Genomic DNA, 23,371 nt, shown 5'->3' with positions numbered 1-23,371 from the left:
ATTTCTCATTAGGGAAATATGGTACACTATCCTCACAGTGTTATTGGAAAATAACATGAAATACACTATATTTGAAAACTCTTTGTAAGCTGAAGGCTGTTAAATATGAAGTGTAACAATGATGCTTCAACTCAGTAAACATTTACTGAGAATTTACTATATGCTGGACACTAATAAACTTGTTGTTTATTTTGTTTTCAGCAACATCAGTTGAGATATAAGGTATTACAATGAAAAATACCAGCTTCAAAATTTGAACTAGACTCTTGATCTCTAAGTTAGAAGGGAATTTCAAAAATACCAAGATTTCAAACATTCAAATTGAATTGGGAATACTGACAACTATTCATGTCTTGGATAAGAACGAGGTCCTAGCAAGGTATCTGGCTAACCACTTGTCTGCACTATGTTCAATAAATAAAGTCTACAAAGACCATTTAATAAATGAAGTTTCTATCTCTTAAAATATGGTGCTATGTACTTAAATTATGAAAATGCATTAAAAGAAACAGGATCAAAGACTCATAAAACTTGTCTAGAGAGGATGTTAAAGTTCAGCCATAGAATCATAGACTTTAAAGCTGGAAGGGATTCTAGAGATCAATGATTTTCAAATTTCTTTTCACATAGTTATCTCCTACTTCTAGCCCCAAGCAAAATACTATGTAAAATTATAGTGCATACAGTAGATAAAAGTAAGGTCACTCAGGTTGGAGCCTAAAGCTCCTAGGCTTAGATTTTTCTTCCTCATATTCCTTTGACAGCTGGGGTACCTCTGAACGCTCTCAGAACACTATGGAACAATTTTTAAGACTACTAATTTAGTGAGACTATCAGCTCCAAATGAGGAAGCCAAGATACTTACTCCATATGACTCAGCAGGCTTAGCATTTCCTCTTTGGACATAATCAAGCATTAATGTAATTGTAACATTTTTCCTCTTATCTTAAAGACAGCCCTTCCAATGGTTTGACTAATGTACACATATTTATTTAGTGAATAAAAAGAATGGTCCTTGTGCTAAATATCTATCGGCTATTCTGACTATACACTGTTTCTCACAGAAGCCTTGGTTCTATTTGCAATCCTAATGGTACTTTAGTGTTTTGCTTTGTAGAGTGAAGATCTCCTCTTGATTTCTGCAATTTAACAGCTTAAAAATTCAAAACAGGGGGGAAGGTATAGCTCAAGAAGTAGAATACATGAGGAACTGGGTTCAATCCCCAGTACCTCCTTTAAGAATAAATAAATAAATAAACCTAATTACCTCCCCCAACGAAAAAATTGAAAAAAACAAAACAAAACAAAACAACAAAGAAAATTCAAAACACTTTCTCATTTTAAAGCAGAGAGGGAGACTCCTCTTCAAAATAATACATTTACTATGACCAAAACTGTACTTGAATTTCATCTGTGTTTCTTGCAGGCAAATATCTGGAGCATGAACTTCCCTTGAATTTTGAGGCTCAGTCTGAAACAGTCAAAGGTTCAAGATCTAAAAGGTACCCTACATGTTTCCTTAGGGTGCTTAGCCAGGTTCACAGGCAGGTGGAAAGAAACAAAGGTCCAGTACAATAAACCTCACATCTTCTGTCAGCTAAGCTATTATCTCAGCCTTCAGTTAGTCTTGCCTAGTACTCACTTTCCTTTAAGAGGCACAAGATTAAGAAGGACATTTGGAGGACACAGGAGTGAAAAAGAAAGGGACTGTTCTATATGTCACCTTTTTTTCTCACCGCTTTTACCTTACTCCTGCACATTTATCCTTTCTCAATTCTAATCTAATTTTCAGTCAAACAATAGCCTATTTCCATAACAATAGGACTTCATCTTATACTTAGGATAGTGATTTTTGATTTTGTGCCTATGTAACACATTATTTTGTCTTCACAAAGCATAGAATTCCTAACTCTCTTAAGATCACAGCAAGCAAAATCCTACGACATCATAATCTTCAAAGGGAGGTATCTAAAAAGCCGATTTTGTTGAAAAAAGTATATTTCAAATATGAATTATTGAAGTATCTGCAAGAATGAGCTACTTAATTATGTATAAGGAACTCCCAATCTCTTCACATTTTCTTATCAGCCATCTAACAGGTTAGGAAAAGCTTTTTCTAAAAAATGAGATAAACAATCCTTTTTTCATTAATGTTTGCTGATGAGAATAGATAATCTCTTGGTTCAGTCATTTTGGTTGCCCTAAAATTCTTTCAATCCAAAGAAGCTATTTACTTAGAATTTTTAAAAACAGCTAAAAAAAATCAGTGATTCTATTTCAGCTGTTTATTGCATTCATCTATTCCCTTTATCATTTAACAAATATTTACAAATCCTACTAAGTGCTACATTGCCTGGATCTGGGTGAAAGATACATAGTCTATGCTCTCTCAAGGAATACCATATAATATATACATATAGATAATTATAAAACCTAATTATTTTATAATAGGTAAGTTCAGAGGAGAGCATTTACCGCACTGGGAGTGGGAGGAATTAGGGCAAACTTCTTAGAAAAGATGGTAACAAAACTGCTTGAGACAAAAATTTAGAACTCATACATACATAAGGCAAACTTATAATTGAAGCAGATATTCTTTTCACTAATTACTTCGGAGAAGAACCAGATTAAAAGCTAGGGATACAGAGATAAAACATGGTTCTAGACTTTAAGAAATTCCCATTTTAAAGGAAGTCATATTTAGTTGTAAATATGTCTTTTTCATTGTGATAAGAGATACAATAAAAGTATAAGCCAAGACTACTGGACAATAAAGGAGAGGGTGATTAGTTACTTTAGAAGGCTGCACAAGGCCTCATGGAAGTGCTAATATTTAACAAGTATCTTTTAAAAAGATATCAATGTTGTAGAGTGTGTGTAATGGAAGACTGTTGGGGAGGGAGTTGTACTTTAGGCAGAGAAAAGACTCAAACAATGAACTGGATGTTTAAAAAAATCAGTAAAGAATTTCAAAAAACAAACTGAATCATCAACTTTGTGTACGGAAGAGGAATGTGAATTGCCTGTAAAGCCAGGAAGTTCCAACAAAACTAGACTGTGGCGGTTCTTAAATTGGCATACTAAGGTATTTGGACTTTACTCTGATGACAATATGGAAATCACTAAAGGTTTTTAGACAGAGGACTGTTCGAGGGAAAAACTCTAATGGGTTTGTGTGTGTGTGTGTGCATGTTTGCGGTAGCTTGGTAGCATATGGCAAATTAGACCTGAAGACACAAAAAGGGATACTTATCTCAAAATTTCAAGTGAGAGGACTTGAGAGCTTATACTTGTGCAATGGGAATTGAATGGAGACAGACTTAAAAATATACCTTAGTAGAATTGATAGGAATTGACCAATTAGACTTGAAGTTTAAAAAAAAAAATGGAAGAGGCAAATAGGTATCAAAATTTCCAGTTTGGGTGACTTAGTGGGTAGGGAAGGTCAGGTCTGGTGAGGAAGAATACTGAAGCCAGATCTCAGATAGAGTAAATTTGAGGAAGCTGTTGGGCATCCAGGTAAAAATGACTAGTAGGTAGCTGGAAAAAAAATTGGGAGTTCAGGAAACAGGTTCAGAAAAGACTGAAATTTGGAAATGACTGGCATATAAACAATAGCTGAGGTTAGAGAAGTGAATAAGATCACTCAGCTAAAAAATAAAGGAAGAACAGTGATAAGGATAAAAATTTATAGAATATATATATATGTAAATACTTGAATTGGTGAAGAAAAAGAAAAAGTAAAATAGATGGAGAGACAGCTGTCAAAGATTAGAAAGTCAATTAAGAGAAAGGATTTTAGAAGCAAAGTTTGAGAAAATTTCAATGGAGACAAGAAATGTAAACAGGTTCTGCAGCATGAGAATTAAGGAAGAGACAGTATGGAATTATTGTTACAGTATGGAATTATTGTTACAGCATGGAGATAGCTAGATACGAGCAGAGAAGGGGGGGCAGGTCAAATGGTAATAAACCATGTATCTTGTGAACAACGGGGGCCTTTTGGGCATGCAAAGAAAGATAGGAACCTCCATACTGATAAGAAACCACACATTTTGGGGCAACAAGTGTCCAGGAGGCAAAGAAAGGTGAGAAAAGGCAGGAATCTTTGGCATCTGAAAGTAACTTTTAGTTTATTATGCCCTCATTACAATAAAATTGGACTTGCAGGTAAGAGGTATCTATCATGCACCAATAACCATGACACGATCAAGACGAAATAAGGACAAAAATCCCTCCTTCCCTTGGGAAGGTAGAGCTGAGATGAAAGTCAGGGAATACGACTCCAAACCCCTCCCTCCCCAATGAATAAATATTCCGCCCATTCATTTTTACATCCTATGGTAACCAGCTTGCCAAAGAAACTTAGCACAGCCGCTCAACTGAGCCTGACTGCTCTCCCCTTGAGAGCATACTATTGCTTAATAAAGCCTCACTTTACTTTCTAGACCTCCATGTCTCATCTCTAAATTCATTCTGTGACAAGGTAAGAACAGACTCTCTGGTAACATTATGACTAAAAGAAAAAACAAAAAAAAAACGAAGATAAAGAAATCTGAATTTATAATCAAAAGACCTTGTGTGGAATACTTTGCCATTTTCTGTATGACTTTGGGCAAGCATGTTTGCATCACCATTACAGAGGGTGACTTATACTGACTCATAAAGGTAGCTGTGAAAATGAAAAGAGATGGCATAGTATGGTATTTTATAAAAATTATTTTTTTCTGTCCCAAACTTTTTTTTAAGTTGAAGTATAGTTCATATACTGTATTACATAAGTTCCAGGTGTACAATATAGTGATTCACAATTTTTAAAAGTTATACTCAATTTATAGTTATTATAAAATACTGGCTATATTCCCTGTGTTGTACAATATACTCTCATAGCTCATTTTATACATAATAATTTGTACCTCTTAAACTGCTACCCCTATATTTGCCATTCCCCACTTTCCTCTCCCCACTAGTAACCACTAGTTCATTCTCTGTATCTGTCAGTCTGCTGCTTTTTTGGTATATTTACTAGTTTGTTGTACATTTTAGATTCCACAAATAAGTGGTATTAATGCAGTATTTGTCTTTCTCTGTCTGACTTACTTCACTTAGCATCATGCTGCCCAAGTCCACCCATGTTGCTGCAAATGGCAAAATTTCATTCATTTTTATGGGTGAGTAGTATTTCATAGTATATATAAACCACATCTTCTTTATCCCTCCATCTATCGTTGGACACTTAGGTTGCTTCCACATCTTGGCAATTGTAAATAATGCTGCTATAAACATTTGGGTGCATGTATCTCTTCAAATAAGTGTTTCTGTTCTTTTTTGGATATATACCCAGGAGTGGAATTGCTGGGTCATATGGTAGTTATATTTTTAGCTTTTGAGAAACTTCCATACTGTTTTCCACAGTGGCTGCACTAATTTACATTGCCACCAACAATGTACAAGGGTTCCCTTTTCTCCACATACTTGCCAACATTTGTTATTTGTGTTCTTTTTAATAATAGCCATTCTGACAGGTGTAAGGTGACATGTCATTGCAGTTTTGATTTGCATTTTCCTGATGATTAGTGATGCTGAGCATCTTTACTTACGCCTGTTGGTCATCTGCATTTCCTCTTCAGAAAAATGCCTATTCAGTTCTTCTGCCCATTTTTTAATCAGTTTTGGGGTTTTTTTTTTTGATGTTGAGTTGTACAAGCTGTTTATGTATTTTGGATATTAACCCTTTATCAGTCAAAGCAAATTTTTTTCCCACTTAGTAGGCTGCCTTTTCATTTTGTCAATGGTTTCCTTTGCTGTACAGCAGCTTTCAAGTTTAATTAGGTCCCATTTGTTTATTTTTGCTTTTATTTCCTTCCTTTTGAAGACATATCCAAAAAACTATTGCTACAACGTATGTCAAAGAGTGTTTTGCCAATGTTTTCCTGTAAGTGTTTTATGGTTTCTGGTCTCATATTTAGGTCTATAATTCACTTTGAATTTATTTTTGTATATGGTGTTAGGGAATGTTCTAGTTTCATTCTTTTACATGTACCTCTCCAGTTTTCCCAGCTTCACTTATTAAAGAAACTATCTTTTCTCCATTTTATGTTCTTGTCTCCTTTGTTGTAGATTAACTGACTATAAGTGCGTGGGTTTATATTTGGGCTCTCTATTCTGTTCCACTGATCTGTGTGTCTGTTTCTGTGACAGTACCATAGTGTTTTGATGACTGTAACTTTGTAGTATAATCTGAAGTCAGGAAGTGTGATCCTTTCAGCTCTGTTCTTCTTTCTCAAGATTGTTTTGGCTACTCAGGGTCTTTCATGTTTATGAACAAGTTTTAAGATTACTTGTTCTAGTTCTATGAAAAAATGCCATTGGTATTTTGATAGGGATCACATTGAATCATAGATTGACTTCTTCCAATCTAAGAACATGGTATATCTATCCATCTGTATGAGTCGTCTTCAATTTCTTTCATCAGTGTATTACAGTTTCCCAAGTACAGGTCTTTTACCTTCTTAGGTAGGTTTGTTCCTAGGTATTTTGGTAAATGGATTGTATCCTCAACTTCTCTTTCTGATAGTTTGTTGTTAGTATTTCGAAATGCAACGGATTTCTGTGTATTAATTTTGTGTCCTACAACTTCACTGAATTCACTGATGAGCTCTAGCAGTTTTCTGGTGACGTCTTTAGGATTTTCTACATATAGTATCATGTCATCTGCAAATAGTGATAGTTTTACTTCTTCCTTTCCAATTTGGATTCTTTTCTTTTCTTTCTTTTTTCCCTTTCCTTCCTTCCTTCCTTCCTTCCTTCCTTCCTTCCTTCCTTCCTTTCCTTTCCTTTCCTTTCCTTTCCTTTCTCTCTCTCTCTCTCTCTGATTGCTGTGGCTAGCACTTCCAATACTACACTGAATAAAAGTGGCAAGAGTGGGCATCCTTGTCTTGCTCCTAATCTTAGAGGAAATGCTTTCAGCTTTTCACTATTGAGTATTATGTTAGTTGTGGGTTTGTCATATATGGCTTTCATTATGTTGAGGTATGTTCCCTCTGTGCCCACTTTCTGGATAGTTTTTATCATAAATGAATGTTGAATTTTGTAAAAAGTTTTTTCTGCATCTACTGGAGATGATCACGTGGTTTTTCTTCTTCAACTTTTTAGTGTAGTGTGTCACATTAATTGATTTGCAGATACTGAAAAATCCTGGCATCTCTGGGATAATTCCCTCTTGATCATGGTATATGGTCCTTTTAATGCATCACTGGATTCAGTTTGCTAATATTTTGTTAAGCATTTTTGCATCTATGTTCACCAGTGATACTGGCCTGTTAATCTTCTTTTTTGTGATATCTTTGTCTGGTTTTGGTATCAGGGTAATGCTGGCCTCATACAATGAGTTTGAAAGTGTTCCTTCCTCTGCAATTCTTTGGAATAGTTTCAGAAAAATAGGTTTTGCTCTTCTCTAAATATTTGGTAGAATTCACCTGTGAAGCCATCTGGTCCTGGACTTGTTTGTCTGGAGTTTTAAAATTCTTATTCAATTTCATTACTGGTAATTTGGTTTGTTCATATTTTCTATTTCTTCCTGGTTCAGTCTTGGGAGATAGCACATTTCTAAGAATTTGTCCAATTCTTCTAGGTTGCCTATTTTACTGCCATATAGTTGTCCATATTAGTCTCTTTTGACTTTTGTACTTCTGTGGTGTCACTTGTAACTTCTCCCTTTTCATTTTTGATATTACTGATTTGGACCCTCTCCTTTTTTACTCTTGATGAATCTGGTAAAGGTTTATCAACTTTGTTTACCTTTTCAAAAAACCAGCTTTGAGTTTCATTGATCTTTTCGTGTGTGTGTGTGTGTGTGTGTGTGTTTTAAGTCTCTATTTCATTTATTTCTGCTCTGATATTTATGATTTCTTTTCTTCTACTAACTTTAGGTTTTATTTGTTCTTCTTTCTCTGGGTCTAATAGCTAAATTCAATTTTAGTCATATGGTAGAAAAAAGCTACATTGTACTGACTTAGGTGAACAGATGACGAAGAAATAAGAGTCATTCGGTATGGATTACTTTAAGAAGCATGGCTGTGAAAAAAACAAAAGATGAGCTAAAGCTTGAGGGGGAGCCAAGTTTGAAGGAATATTTTTTTTTAGGATAAGAAGATTTGAACATGTTCTTAGGAGGAAGAGAAGGAACCAATAGAGAGGGAGAGAATAAAAAATGCAAGAGAGACTGCTTAACTTTCTCCTGTTGTGGGAGAGGCTAATGAGGGTAGAATCAAGATAATGGGCAGAACAAACTCTAATAGCAAACTTCTCAACTAACAAACTTCTCAACTATCAAATTAGCAAATGTGATATTGATATAAACATATCCTTACTTGAATAGTCAAAAAAAAAGTCATAAAAATCTTGGTGCATCAGATCAATTCAGATAGTTTCAAAGAATAGAGGACTCTCAATGATTAGAATGAACAGTTTCTGGCTTGGGTTGATAATGAGCATTAATATGGGCGAGGAGATGGGTTTTGTGGGAGACATGATAATTTCAGTTTTGAACAGAGTGAATCTGTAGTGGGCATTCAGATGGAGATATTCAGGAGGAACTGGATTATTATTTAACTTGTTTGCCTGTGGTGAGTATGTGGCATTGCACCCTATGTGGTCAAGCAAAACACTCATCTCACCAAGTTTTAAAATTTGAAACAGATTTTTAACAACTATCTGTGCTCAATTTCATTTTGTCATGTACAAACTCCTTTACAGAAAGACTGTGCTTTCTTCACAGCCATATTCCTAGCACTTACTCCTGTATCAGGCATAGCGTAGATATATAATCAGAATTTACTGAATGACTACTGAATGAATCTTTTCTGTCAAGGACACCAAAACCTAGGTATTCTTAACTCCTTCCTCTGTTTTCCTACAGATCCTATCAATCACCAGTCCTACTAATTTTCCCAACAAAATATATCTTGAATATATTTCCTTCTCTTTTTTACTAATGATGTTTTACTTCAAGATCTCATTATCTTCTGCCTGTATCGTTAAAATAGATTCACATCTGATTTCTCTGTTTCCAGTCTTGCTTCCCTTATATCTAGCCTCTGCACAGCAGCCAATGTGCTCTACTCTAACATGTCTATTTGGGGAAAAAAAAAATCATTCCCTACTTTTTCCCTCATTTCTTACTTCTCATTGTCTCCCACTATATTTTCATGAACACCAAAGTGCACTCATGTCTCCCCATATTTTACATCAGATCATGCTGTTTCCCCTGAAGGGAATACTATTTCCATGTTTCTTCACTTGGCTGTTACTCATTCTTTATAATTCAACCCAGCTGCCACTGCTTTAGCACCAACCCTGCCTTTCTCCTTCTTCTTTTTGAAAAAAGATTCATTCACAAATATTTATTCTGTGGCTCGTATGTGCCAGGCACTATACTAGGTGTTAGGGCTACAGATAAGGCTTTTGCCTACAACCATTGTTGAAAGTTACAGCACCCCTCCAATATTTGTTCTCCCCTAGTATCTTATGCTTATCTCAACTTTCTCATTAATTATATAATAAGCAATTTTCAGTTTATATTCATTTGACTAGCACATAGTGAGCACTCAATAGATGCCTCCTCAACTAAAGTTGTGAATCAACAGTTTTAACATGATCTACATTTGAAATTTTTTCTTTTGTTACTCTTGGGGTACCCCTCCTGCTCCTCCACTATCAATTGAGGATTGGACAATTCCCAAGGAGCCTGGATCTAGGGATGTCTATACTACCCCACCCAAGCAGCTGGGATGAGAGAAAGGTACCTATCTACATACCCAGAAACATGGGAAGATCATTGAAAGGGGACTTAGGAGCAAGGGTAGGATGGGAAGAAAAGGGAAAATGTTAAATATTCATAAGGGAAATATATATGTAGGACTAGAAAGAGGATATAAGAAACAAAATTCCCCCAACTAGAGGAGATAACTATAATGGCATAAAATTCAAAACTTGAATTTAACTACTCCCCTCAAATATCTTCTTCCTAACTCAAGGCTTAAAACAGTGAATAGTAAAATGGTAGTTGTCTTGAAATACATGCAGTCATGTAAAAGAGGGGTTAAAACCAGAAGAAAGACGCAGAACCACTGGTTAGGAGCTACAAGGACAAAGCTTCCAGTTTAATATAAAGCAGATATCAACAGATGGAGATATTGACAATGGAACTAGTTACTTCAAGAGGGCAGAATCCTGCCACTGGAGATAAAACACAGATATATTTTGAGTGAGCTATTTTAGCACACAGACTGTGGTCCTAATGTTTTGCATGTAGAAGACATTAAAAAAATGTTTAAGTGAATGCGGGATGAATGGATGGGAGAGTGCAAATCAAATAAAAAATCCTTTCCAGTTTTACAATTCTATGACAACACAAAAACCAAGTCACAGATTCTTTCCCATTTCTCACCAGGCCCCTGGAGGAGGTGGTATTTACAGTTAGCCAGGAAAGGAAAAATAATGGACTCATTCCAGATAATCAGATTAAAAGATATTCCCAAGGCTTTGACTGTTTTAGTTTTGCAAAGCTCCCTAACCCCACTCTACCTTCTTCTGTAATTAACCTAAAGTGTATGCCAGCCTCATAAACACTATTTCTCAGTATACAACACTAACTTCTTTCCACTGAAGAGACTGCCCAAGTAACACATATAATGGTAAGGGTGAGAGAGGGAAATAAAATAGGTAAAATACATATCTTTCACCTCTCAGGGCATAAAATAAAGAATTTTGGGTGGAGCTGTTTTTTACCTTTTTAATGTTAGTAGATTTATCCATTAAAGAGTTGAAGCATAACCTACTAAAGCCATTAAAAATATACTCAAACACTAGAAGGAAGTATTTCAATAAATTATTTCTGGCAATTTCTACCAAGCAGAGAAATTCAGTATCATTTTTTTCTCTCATGCAGAATTAGTGAGATAAAGTCCTGGAAAAAAATAGTGTGGGCTCTTTAAAGGAAATTAGCATTTTTAGAGGCCCAAGAAGACAGTATAGCAGTATTTGTAGCAGGAGTAAAACCTCACTTCTTTGTGGATATACCAAAATGTTAAAAAACAAGAGTAGCAAATTATCATTTTCACAGGATGATCAAAGACCAGAACTTCACTTATGTATTCCCTATTCTCTTTCACATATTTAAGTACATATTCAGAGGATGGCTGGAGAAGTCCTGTGACAGCCTCCACAATGAGTGTCCAAAATATACAGTCAGTTTAAATAAAAATTTGCAACCACATCTTGCATAGAATGTAAGTGGAAAAAAGTGTTACTGAACTAGCTCAAGCTTTTGAATACTTCGATCATGCTTTAGCCTGAAAAATACTGGTGTAAAGAAAAGTTTTTTGTACTATTTAATTATGACCTTTTTAAGTCATGGATAAATGGATAAACTGTAATGTGTAGGGTCTCTTTCCCATTCCCTTAACCAAAATCATAATAGGACACATAGTGCTATTTGTAGCCTTTTAACATTGTGCCGGCTCATGAAGACACTTGCAGGAGTATCACATACACAAACATGTTCCCTCTCATCTGCCCTCTTTGTTTCTACAGTACCCTATTTGCACTGTTATCACTGCACTTATTACATTATGCCATTGTGACAAGTTTACTAATCTATCACCTCTGACTCTGAGCATCTTCATATAGGTACACTGTTATTCACTTTTGTTACCTAGTATCAAGCACATTGCCTGGCTCATAGAAGGTGCTCCAATTCAATGAGTTACAAAACCTTCAGGATCAATCCTAATAAACATATTTAGCTATATAGTCAGCAGCAAAGAAAATCCCTTTGTTAACCTGACATTTCTAAGTAAAAATCATTTCAACCAATCTACCCAAATTCTGTCTGTTGAAACATGAAACTTACAGAACAAGAAGGAGCACATTAGCAATAATCTCCCATGGAAAGTTTCTGCCTTCAAGAATTTACTGAGACTTTATTCACGCTACATTAACTTTATCTATTCATTGTTCTGGCAGATAAAAAAGAATAGGAAGTGGGCAGGTGAGTAGAGGATAGGCCTTCTGTTTAGTGAAAAGCTGGCAAACAGGCTTACCTCTTCGGACTGCTCCCGAGTCTGTGCAGGTGAAGATCTTCTTCCCACTGTAAGTCGATGGCAGGGATAGGAGAGCCCTGATTCAGCAAGACACATCTGCAAAAAGTAGAATCCATCATTTGTAAACAAAATGAGGCTATGTTTCGCAAAAGAGTTTTACTTTTTAGATATTTTCTATTATTTCTGGAGCAAGATTAGAAAGTTCACTCCAGGAGCCTCGGCATTACATTCAAAGGAAGGTTTTGAAAATTTGAAATTTTTCCATTATGGATGTTAAAATAGTCAAGGCTATTTTTCCATCAGACAACAGACTGAGGCTCCAGGAAACTATAACAAAGCCTCAAATAAAGCTAATCATATATATTCTCTGATTCCAGGATGTCTGTTACTTTTCTCATTGGAAAAACACTTCTGTTTCCCAATTCCCAGGGCGGTACTCTATACACCTTTTTTAAAGGGTACCTAGAAGAGTGTTTGCTGAAGGCATTAAAAAAAAGTTTCTATTCATGGTAACAATGTCATTTATGCTTTAATCAGTATAAATCCACAATTTCAGATCATTATAACCAATGAAACTATAATACATGTAAAGCACTTTTAGCACAGTACCTGGCATTTAGACATTCAGTTTATTCTTTTATTACTATTATGATCTAAAATGCTATCCAAAGAATCTGCCTAGTTTTGCCAAAAGAATTAAAATAATATATATTTACTTCTATTGAATTTTACAGTGGGTCAGATATTAAATAGCAACTCTGAGGTTTAAATTAAATTTGAGAAATATGAGTACATGTCACCTTTGTCTACAAAGACTAATTAAAACAATACTAAATAGCCCCAAGATGATATTTTCCTTTGGTGTTAGAAAATGACAAACATTTAATGCAATGATGTTATAAAGTGAAGTTTCTTTTATTATTATTCAAAATAAAATTGGGTATCACTAGCACACTGAAAACATCCATTGTAACTTTTGGGGAGGTAGGAATCAAATTGATACATAAGAAAACCCAAATATCTGTAAATTCATAGGGGCCAGACACAATAGTGGGTTGGTCATAACTGTAATTCAAATATGTATTATAATTAAGCTAATTATCTGAAGACAAATACTGGAATAGAAAATGCAAATGTCACATAACTATCCAGGTATTTTCAATCATGTGAGGTGTGCGTTGTCATATAGGTTATAGTGATAAAAATCACAGGTGTTTGATTGCTGTTATTTTTCCTTTAGTATGGTTAGAGGTTTCTGTTTCTTTGCTTTTGCACCTAGATATTTTGGAACTGAACCTTACAAATGCTAGAAGACTTGATGAATAAAATAAATAAATAAAAGCAAAGCTGCATTGATTCTGTTATTTCTATTCAATCGTATTCATCAACATAGTTGTCACAATTAGCTCAATTTATTTCATTTCAGTACAAGTAAAAGCAAAGCTAAGTTGGATAAGAAGCACAGGCTACATTTCAAGCCACACTGCCTTCACAATATTTTTCATTTGAAAAAGTTCTCCTCCCCCCACCCTGAAATCCTCTGGTAATGAAATAGTAATGATGGTAAATGTCACTGATAATCAGAAGCAGTGCAGTGTAACGGAAAGAGACCTGGAGGAGCCAGAAAAATCTCAGTTTAAGTACTGCCTAGCCTTCTGATCTTGGAAAAGTCATTTCTCTATTCTAAGTTAGAGTTCTCTCATTTATTAATTGAGGTGAGTAATTCCTGCCCTAACTACCTGAATGGACTTTTGAAAAGGTTAAATAGGATAAGGCAAGTAAAAGCTGGCTTTGAAACTATACTGAAATAGGCAAAAGAGCTGCTACCATTTCAGTGGTTATTATTTTTAGGACTTGGAGAAGAGAAATGGTGACTAAGTTCCACTGTTACTACCTTGGCATACAGCCCAGTTATGTGTAAGTTAGAACATATTTTAGGAGGAGCTAGAGGAAAGTGCTTATGAAAAGTACATGGTAACTACAAATGGGCTTGCTCTTTAATGGTTTGGTCTCCACAGTTATCAACTTTAACCTCTGCCAAGGCTACTAATAATTCATGAATATAAGAGGAGAGTGGCTAGCACTTTCTCTTTAGTTGACAGCTGACCAAGATTGCCTCCTTCTTTTTCAGATCTTACTAATCACAATGCACTGAGGAAATTGAAAGGTCAGGAATTTCTGAGTTACTATGTGCCCAGCATTGACTAAATATTAGGCAAAGTGTCTTTTTTAAGGTAACATATATACCAGTTGGGGAGACAACAGATGCACATAGGAACAGGGACAGAAAAAGGAATACAAATGAGTAAAGATGGGATTATATGTAGTCTCTGTAGTGCTAGGGACCCCTTGGAAGGGACAACAGTTACTCAGCAAGTGACTACAAGAAGTTAGGGCTAAAGTAAATGTTTGCTAAAACTCAAGATCGAAACTTAAATAATAGATGTGAAGTCAAAAGGCTGAGGCTCCAGGCAGGCTAAAGCACTCAAATTGCCCAATGACAATGGGCAAAATCACTTAGAATTTCTGTACTTCAGTCTTCTTACTTAGAAAGTGGTGTAAGACAATCTGCCTTTAATTTTCAAAATAGAGTAACACAATCTGTTCTACTCTTCCTCAGAGTTCGTATGAAGTTCCAATAAGATTATGTATGTGAAACCAAATTGTTACCTAATTGTAAATGATCAACATTCTTATCACTGGAGTATTTATTTTGCAAGAAATTGGAAAAAAAAAAAGATTAGGGCTGCAGGTCTGTTTGACTTTACAGCTGAAGATTTGCATTTAGATTTACATACATCGTATTAGTTAATTAACCTCTATATAATGGTAATCTTTCAATCACAAGATTGCTTTAACTTGATACAATGAAGAACTGTGACTCATTTCAAAACCTCCTTCAAGTCTTTATTCCTTTTTTTCTGGATATGTTAGACAGTAATTCTCTGACTCTCCATCATGGCAGACGCAGCGCATACAAATTCAGCAGAAAGTCAAGATTCTTTTATTTTATTATTTAATTTTACACACTGGCCACACAGCTGGGAGTATATCTGGATACTCAGGGGTTGGTTGGGGAAAAAAAATAGAATTTTCATGCATAAAATCTCACTGGCTAATTGATCCTACAAAAACAAACTCCTATGTCATTCAACAACATAACCATAAAATGTTGCTGTCCAATGTCACAGGATTTTGTTGTATATGTATTAAGACTTTTGTTTTACAGTAATTTTAGATTTACAACAAAATTGAGAGGAAAGAACAGAGATTTCTCCTAAACTCTCTGCCCCTCCTCGCCTCCCACACACATAGTCTTCCCCATTGTCAACTTCATTCACTGGAATGGTGCATTTTTTGACCAAGGAAGAACCTACCATGACACATAATTACCCGAAGTCCATTGTTTACATTAAGGTTCACTCCTGGTGTTGTGTATTGTGTTTGGAAAAGGGTATAGTGGCATCTATCCATTATTATAATACCATAGAGAACATTTCCACCGCCCTGAAAGTCCTCCAGGTTCTGTCTGTTCATCTCCTCCTGACTCCTAACTGCTATATCTCCATAGTTTTGCCTTTTCCAGAATGTCATATAGTTGGAATCATATAGTGTATAGCCCTTTCAAATTGGTCTCTTTCAATCAGCAATACAGTCAACCCTTGGTATTCAAGGGGGAACTGGTTCCAGGCCCCCAGCCCCAGATTACCAAAATCCACAGTTGCTCAATTCCCTTATATAAAATGGCAAAATACAGTTGATCTTCTGCATGTGTGGGTTCAGCATCTGTGGATTCAAACAACTGCAGATGGAAACCCCTGGATATACAGAGGGCTGACTGTATGCACATAAAGTTCATTTATGTCTTTCCCATGGCTCGAAAGCTGATTTGCTTTCAGTGTTGAGTAATAATCCATTGTCTGGATTTGCCACAGTTCATTTATTCCTTCACCTACTGAAGGATATCTTAATTGCTTCCAGGTTATGGCAATTACAAATAAAGCTTCTATAAACATTTGTTTGTAAGTTTTTCTGTGGACACAAATTTTCAACTCCTTTGGGTAAACACCAAGGAGCACAACTGCTACATCATATGGTTAAGAGTATATATTTTTTTGGTAAGAAACCATCAAACTATCTTCCAAAGTGGCTGTACCATTTTATATTCCTACCAGCAATGAACAAGAGTTCTATTGCTCCGCATCCTCACTAGCATTTGGGGTTGTCAGTGTTCTGGATTTTGGCCATTCTACTAAGTGTGTAGTGGTATCTTACTGCTGTTTTAGTTTGCATTTTGTGATGACATATGATGTAGCATCTTTCCATGTGGTTATTTGCCATCTGGGTATCTTCTCTAGTGAGGTGTCTGTTAAGGTCTTTGACCCATTTTTTAATTGGGTTGTTTGTTTTCTTGTTGAGTTTTACCAGTTCTTTGCATATTTTTGATAACAGTCCTTTATTAAATGTATCTGTTGTAGATACTGTCTCCCAGTTTGTGGCTTGTCTTCTAATTCTCATGAAAGCAAGGACTTTTAAAGTCAGAGTGTCCTGAGTTCAAATTCACTTTTGCTAGACACTGTTTTACTACTTCAATCAATATTTTATACATCAAACCTCAGTTTCTTCTTTCACAAAAGTGGATACTACCTCTCCTAAGTTTTTTTTTTGAGGATGGCTTATAGGAAAATAAATCTGCTGCATAGTAGATATTCCATCAGTTAGTGAATACACTTAAAGTCTATTTGAAGTTTTTTTCCTTTTCTTTTTATAGGAAGTATTTAGTATTTTCCTAGAAACATAATAACTACGCCAATGATTCTCAAAGTGCGGTTTATAGACATGAGGCTCTTGAAATCACAAAGTCAAACTAATTTTTATATTAACACTTAGATGGTATCTGACTTTTTCACTGTGTTTTTACACTGAAGGTGAAAAAGTAATGGTGGGCAAAACTGCTGGTACCTTAGCACAAACCCAAGGTAGTGGCACCAAATTGTGCTAAAAGCTCCAGTGCCGTGTACTTGCTATAAAAATGTCAATTTCACTTAAGAATGTCCCTGTTGAATTGGCAAAAATTATTACTTTTAATTAAGCTTGACTCTTGAGTATATGCCTTTTAATACTCTATGTGACAACTGGGAAGTAAGCATACAGGACTTGCTGCATAGCAGAGAATGACAGTTGTGTTGAGGGAAAAGCACTTGTATAATTCTTTGAGTTGTGTTCTAAATCGGCTAATTTTTCCATGAAACACTATTATTACTTAAATGACTGAAGACAAACTCTGGTTATTCAGATTTAGGTGTGTGACAGGGTTTTCCTCCAAAATGAATGGCAGCAAGTCTATTACTTCAAGGCACAAGTTTGACAGTATTAATTGCCAGTGACAAAATTTGAATTTTCAAGTAAAAATTGAAGTTTTGGAAAACTATCAGCCCCCATGAGCCCAACAGCTTCCTGATGCTTAAAGACTTTTTTTTTTTCCTTCAGGTTCATGTCTTTTTTTTTTTTTAACATTTTTTATTGGTTTATAATCATTTTACAATGTTGTGTCAAATTCCAGTGTAGAGCATAATTTTTCAGTTATACATGAACATACATATATATTCATTGTCACATTTTTTTCTCTATGAGCTACCATAAGATCTTGTATATATTTCCCTGTGCTATACAGTATAATCTTGTTTATCTATTCTACAATTTTGAAATCCCAGTCTATCTCTTCCCACCCCTCACCCCCTTGGCAACCACAAGTTTGTAATCTATGTCTGTGAGTCTATTCCTGTTTTGTATTTATGCTCTAGTTTTTTTTTTTTTTTTTTTTTTTTTTTTAGATTCCACATATGAGCGATCTCATATGGTATTTTTCTTTCTCTTTCTGGCTTACCTCGCTTATAATGACATTCTCCCGGAGCATCCATGTTGCTGCAAATGGTGTTATGTTGTCGGTTTTTATGGCTGACTAGTATTCTATTGTATACATATACCACATCTTCTTTATCCAGTCATCTGTTGATGGACATTTAGGTTGTTTCCATGTCTTGGCTATTGTAAATAATGCTGCTATGAACATTGGGGTGCAGGTGTCATCCTGAAGTAGGGTTCTTTCTGGATATATGCCCAGGAGCGGGATTCCTGGGTCATATGGTAAGTCTATTTCTAGTTGCTTAAAGACTTCTTTAACATGATAGGTGGTGATATTAAAGGATGTGATTTTTAAAATATTATATAATGAAATCTGTCAACATTAGAAAATCCACATAACTCAGAGGACCAGTATTCTTCAAATTACAGAGAATGTATGATGTTAAAAAATTATCCATGGGTAATGAATCTACTCAAAGTGTGAGACCAAAGGATCTCACTGTAACAAAGTACAAGAACTACATTGCTATGGCTCCAGATTCCACATTGAAACTAACCATTAGAAAACTATCAACTATCGAGTTCTGGTTTAGTATCAAAGAAGAATAGCCACAATTATCCGAAAAGACTATTAAAATACTCTTCCCTTTTCCAACTACAGATCTGTAAGAGGCCAGATTTTCTTCACATGTTTCAATGAAAACAATTTATCACAACAAATTGAATTCAGAAGATATGAGAATCCAGGTATCTTCTATTAAGCCAGATATTAAGGAGATTTGTAAGTGTGTATAAATGTCACTCTACTCATTGATTTTATTTTTTTGAAAATACAATTACTTTACACAAAATGCTATTTATATTAACATGTAGTGAATTTATTATTGTTATCTTAAACATTTGATTTTTTCTCAATATTAATTTTAAATATGACAAATGCCAATAATCCATATAAACAAAGGCTCTTTGGAGTCTCTGATGATTTTTTAAGAGTGCAAAAGAATTCTAAGACCAAAAAGTTGTGAACTTCTGGGCTATGCCATGTGTACAGATGAAACTAATTCTCATAATGAGTAATGGCAATTATTTCAAACAATTGAGAAGTCCCCAAACCACATCTTTTTGTGAAGTTTTAGAATCTCAATGTTTCCCCTCTTACATAATTTCCTTATAAACAAACTAAAATGAAGTATTAAAACAACGTGCAAAAGATAACGCCTCTAAACCATCATAATCAATTACTGTTTATCTCTGACAAATATTATCATTATTTTTAGGCTTGGCCCTTGGGTGTTTATTAGGCCCTTTTCAATAATGGTTTCTTTAAACATATGAATTAGTTCTTGAAGGTATTTTCATTTTAGCCTTTTCCTAAATATACACTTGTAGTCTTTATTCCTCACTGTTATGACAGACAAAGACATTTTTAGAGTATTGAACTAAAATTTAGGAGACTAAGTTATGAGACCTTGGGCCAATTATCAGGAGGCTTAATATTCTCTTTTATAAAACATGGGCAACCCACATGAATGACCTCTCAGTTCCCTTCCAGTTCTAAAGGACTGTGATCTTAATATGTCACTAAGAAAATTCAGTTCAGTCACCTGCAGGAGCCTCACCCTGCATGTGACACATTTAGTAACACAACTCAACAGTTTTGAAATTATGGCTTTACTATTTGTATCTTTTGAAAATCATTTTGTAAAATACAATTGTGTTTTAAAAAGAACATTAATATAAAAAAAAAATTTTAAACCGTGTTTTCAAGATTGTGATCCTGACAAGGCACCAGCATGATTAACGCTACCCAGGTTTGGAACTGCTACTGGGCACCAGCATTGACCACAATCAACACATATGAAGAATATACATACATACTACACATACACACATATCACTTAGTATTGCTTTATTGAGGCATAACTGATCTACAATAACTATGCATATTTTAAAGTAAATCATTTTATAAGTTTTGAAATATGTGCACAATTACCCATGAAACCACTTAGTTTAAAAAATATTTTAAAAATAATTGCTATTGCTGAGAATTTAATATGTATTGATTGGTATTGTGCAAAGTGCTTTATATACTTTACTCCACCTGATTCTCACAATAACCCTGCCAGACAGATATTATTACAATCCCCTTTTTAGAGGTGAGGATACTAAGCCTTACACAGATTAAGAAGCTTGCCCAAGGTCATACAGGTACTGAGTAAGAAACCAAAATTCAAACTCAGGCAGTTTTATCTCAGAGCCGTTTAAAAGGAATTCAATCAAACAACTATTAAGGTCCTACTACATGTTGTCTTACGGTCTGAGAAACAGTAATTATTTACTTTCTTTGGCTTAATTAAAACAGCTACTCCTAGACACCATCAATTTCCTAGGCACTATATATTAAGTGCTTAACATAATATATTATCTACCATACATGACAATCTTGCAAATTAAAGACAATCATGATTGTATAGATCACAAAACAGCCTTAGAGAGGTAGAATAACTTGTCTAAGATCAGTCAACTACTAAGTGGCAAAGCAGATTTGACTCTAAAGACCATGGAGATTTCAACCACATCGCATTTCTGACCAACATAAAGCCTTTTTATGAGTCAGGAGCCTGGAAGATGACTGCTGGATTACCCCTTTAAAATTTTCAGATGCTCACTGTTCATCTAGACAGATTATTAAGGCAGTTTTAAGCCAAATTAAATCATGAGGCTGAAGTTTCATTTACTGCCAACCAGAGTGCAAATCAAAAAAGCTTATTTATTCACAATCCAAGCTTTCTTTCTTTCTTTTTTTAAAATCACTTATGTGCTAGAAAAGTCACAGAGCTTTTAATTTGTGGCAGGTTGAAGCAAGCTTATTAAGAATGTTAGTTACCAAGTGTACCTCCACTTGTCTGGACTAGCCCACTATCACATTCTTGTAGCAGGGTTAAATAGCAGTTTAGTCACCTCACAAAAAAACACACTGTTAAAAAGGAAGTGACTAATAATAATCTGGAACCAACAGAATATTATAAGAGATGTACAGGTCAAGATCAATTATCTACAAAACTCCTGTGTAAATAGCTAAAAATCTGTATTCTCTGTCTGGCATTGCTGTGTTATAGTCCTCAATTGATTTGACAAGTTGGTAAGGTTTGATGAAATAAACACCAACAGTAACAAATTTTGAGGCTTTCTGCTATGTGCAGAAACACAAATGCTATCATATAAGCAAGCAGAGATGGAAGAAACAAGAATGACTGCTATAGATGGCTTCATTTTAGATTCATAAGATATTAGAGTTGGAAGGATCCTTAGAATTCATCAGTTGCTGGCATCTCAACCAGGAGACCACAGATCTTCAAGCCTTAGGTGAGTTAAGCAATGCTGCCATACCTTTCCTGTCAAGCATCCCTGCCTCATTTCAAGCTAGCACTGAAAATCTCCAGAGAGAAGTTTATCAGCAGCTTACTCTTAAACTTCTATCACTAGTCCCACCACCCTCAACAGATTCCAAATGAAAGGCAGTTTCTTCTCATAAGAAGATCTATTCTAATTCTCCCTTTTATGTGGGAAAGAAACTGAGGTGGAGAGAGGTAAAACTGTTTGCCCCATGTCACACATTTGCTGAATGATAACATATGCATGTTCTCTTGACTCCTAACCCACGTCTTTCTACTAAATAATGTTAATTGTGTTCTTCGAATATGCTATAGTTATTTGTAAAATACTGATAACTATCTTGCTTTAATTATCTCAGATTTCTAAAAGAATTTAGAAAATATATGTGAAAATAAAATGCTTCTGATTTGATTTGTTTATTTCTTCTAATCTGCTAGGATTCTTGACAACAAAGAAAATTTTCACATTATAATTGCCCACCTTCATGCTTCTCTGTACTGGTCCAACATTAGCTTGAGTTCTTTCTATCAAAAAGAGGGTGCTCAACATGAAAGGGTTTTTTTTCATCTTCTATTGCATCCCAGCTCCTAAAACCAGATTACACCATAGGGAGATAAAGAGCTGCCCATTACAAAAGAATTAGCAAATTTTCTAAAAGGTGTATTGTCATAAACTAAATATATAGACAATAACAGCATCCTTGAATTTTATTTATTGATTCTAGTGAGTACACTAGAAGAGCTTCTGAATTACTTCAGAATTCTAGAATACCACTGAAGAGCATTAAGTGATGCAAGAAATATAGCCCTATTAGACCAGCCTCACACTGCCTAGCAGCACAGTCTTTCCCACACCTATTTACCAAGAATGGTCAACTTTACCTATACAAAGGTACCAGCTCAGGCAGGCGGACAAGTTGTTGTTTGGTGGGCAACTCGAAACCAAAACAGCTATTTCAACTAAATCAAGAGTTTTGTTTTAAAGTCAACTATTTGCACAGAGGCCAGTCACCCATGCTGTGAATTAAAATGGCACTTGTTTCTCAATTCCTGTCTCTAATTGCTTATGAGCACCCTCTAGTGGAGGGCAGAAGAGAGAAAAGAATGTATTAAATAAACTGCTTCTAACCCACAAGTCTAGTAAGAGGGAATAAGTAATCTGAAACAGATCTCTCCTGACCTTGCCCTTCTTCCCCAAGATCTCTTCATAATTTAGAGCTAGTTGCTGAGTAAGTTATATTAACCATATAGTTACTCAGAATCTATAACCCAGTCATTCAATAGACTTTAAGTTCCTATTATATGCCAGGCACTTGGATGCAGATAATAACCTGGCTCAGGCTCCTGGGTTGTTGTTGTTGTTGTTGTTTTTAACTGAAGAATAGTTGATTTACAATGTTGTGTAAGGATTCTGGTTTTGATATTTAATGTTATTTCCCAGGGAAGTCACTTGACCTCATAAGACCTCAGTTTTCTCATATGAGAAATGGGAACAATATCTTTGTTGACAGCATTAAAAAGATGATAAATAGAAAGTGCCTAGTACAATGAACTTAACTAATTTTGTAACTTAAAGCACGCACACACACGTTACTTCATCTTTAGCTCTTTGTCAAAAGGAAGGACTATCATATAGGTGTTTTCAGATGCAATGCGCAATTATTTCTATCTTTAACAATTTAAGCCTAGACGATAGTATTGGTGTTAGTTAAGTGCTTACTGACATAAGTTAAGTGCTTTATAACACCTCATGTCAATTATATTTAACTTAATTAGTATGTGTTCTGAAACATACACAGAGCAACCAAATATATTACTTAATTTTTCTACATCAAAGATATCCAGAAGATGTTGACCAATACTTAATAAAATATTTTCCTCCTAGGTGTACAAAGTAAGTTTATTTAGGGGTTTCTTATCTCTTCTAAGAGCTTATATGACATTCTTCTAAGTGCCACCTAGTGGACAGTATGTTTGTTTAGATATATTTTGGCTTTTAGTGTGTCT

At 35.0% G+C, this 23,371-nt stretch overlaps 1 protein-coding gene across 2 annotated transcripts in view; it reads right to left on the bottom strand.

Moving 5' to 3' along the window:
* The window catches only part of FAF1 (Fas associated factor 1), a 376,835-nt gene that overhangs the window by 126,835 nt on the left and 226,629 nt on the right, over positions 1-23,371 (bottom strand). For both annotated transcript variants that reach the window (XM_045514318.2, XM_010951821.3), the window contains exon 9: positions 12,105-12,200. In XM_045514318.2, the coding sequence (XP_045370274.1) occupies positions 12,105-12,200 (96 nt within the window). The remainder of the gene's footprint in view (positions 1-12,104; positions 12,201-23,371) is intronic.

Source organism: Camelus bactrianus, chromosome 13, assembly GCF_048773025.1.
Source record: "Camelus bactrianus isolate YW-2024 breed Bactrian camel chromosome 13, ASM4877302v1, whole genome shotgun sequence".
NCBI lineage: Eukaryota > Metazoa > Chordata > Mammalia > Artiodactyla > Camelidae > Camelus > Camelus bactrianus.
The sequence above is the reverse complement of the archived record's forward strand: the minus strand, read 5'-3'. Positions and strand labels throughout refer to the sequence as shown.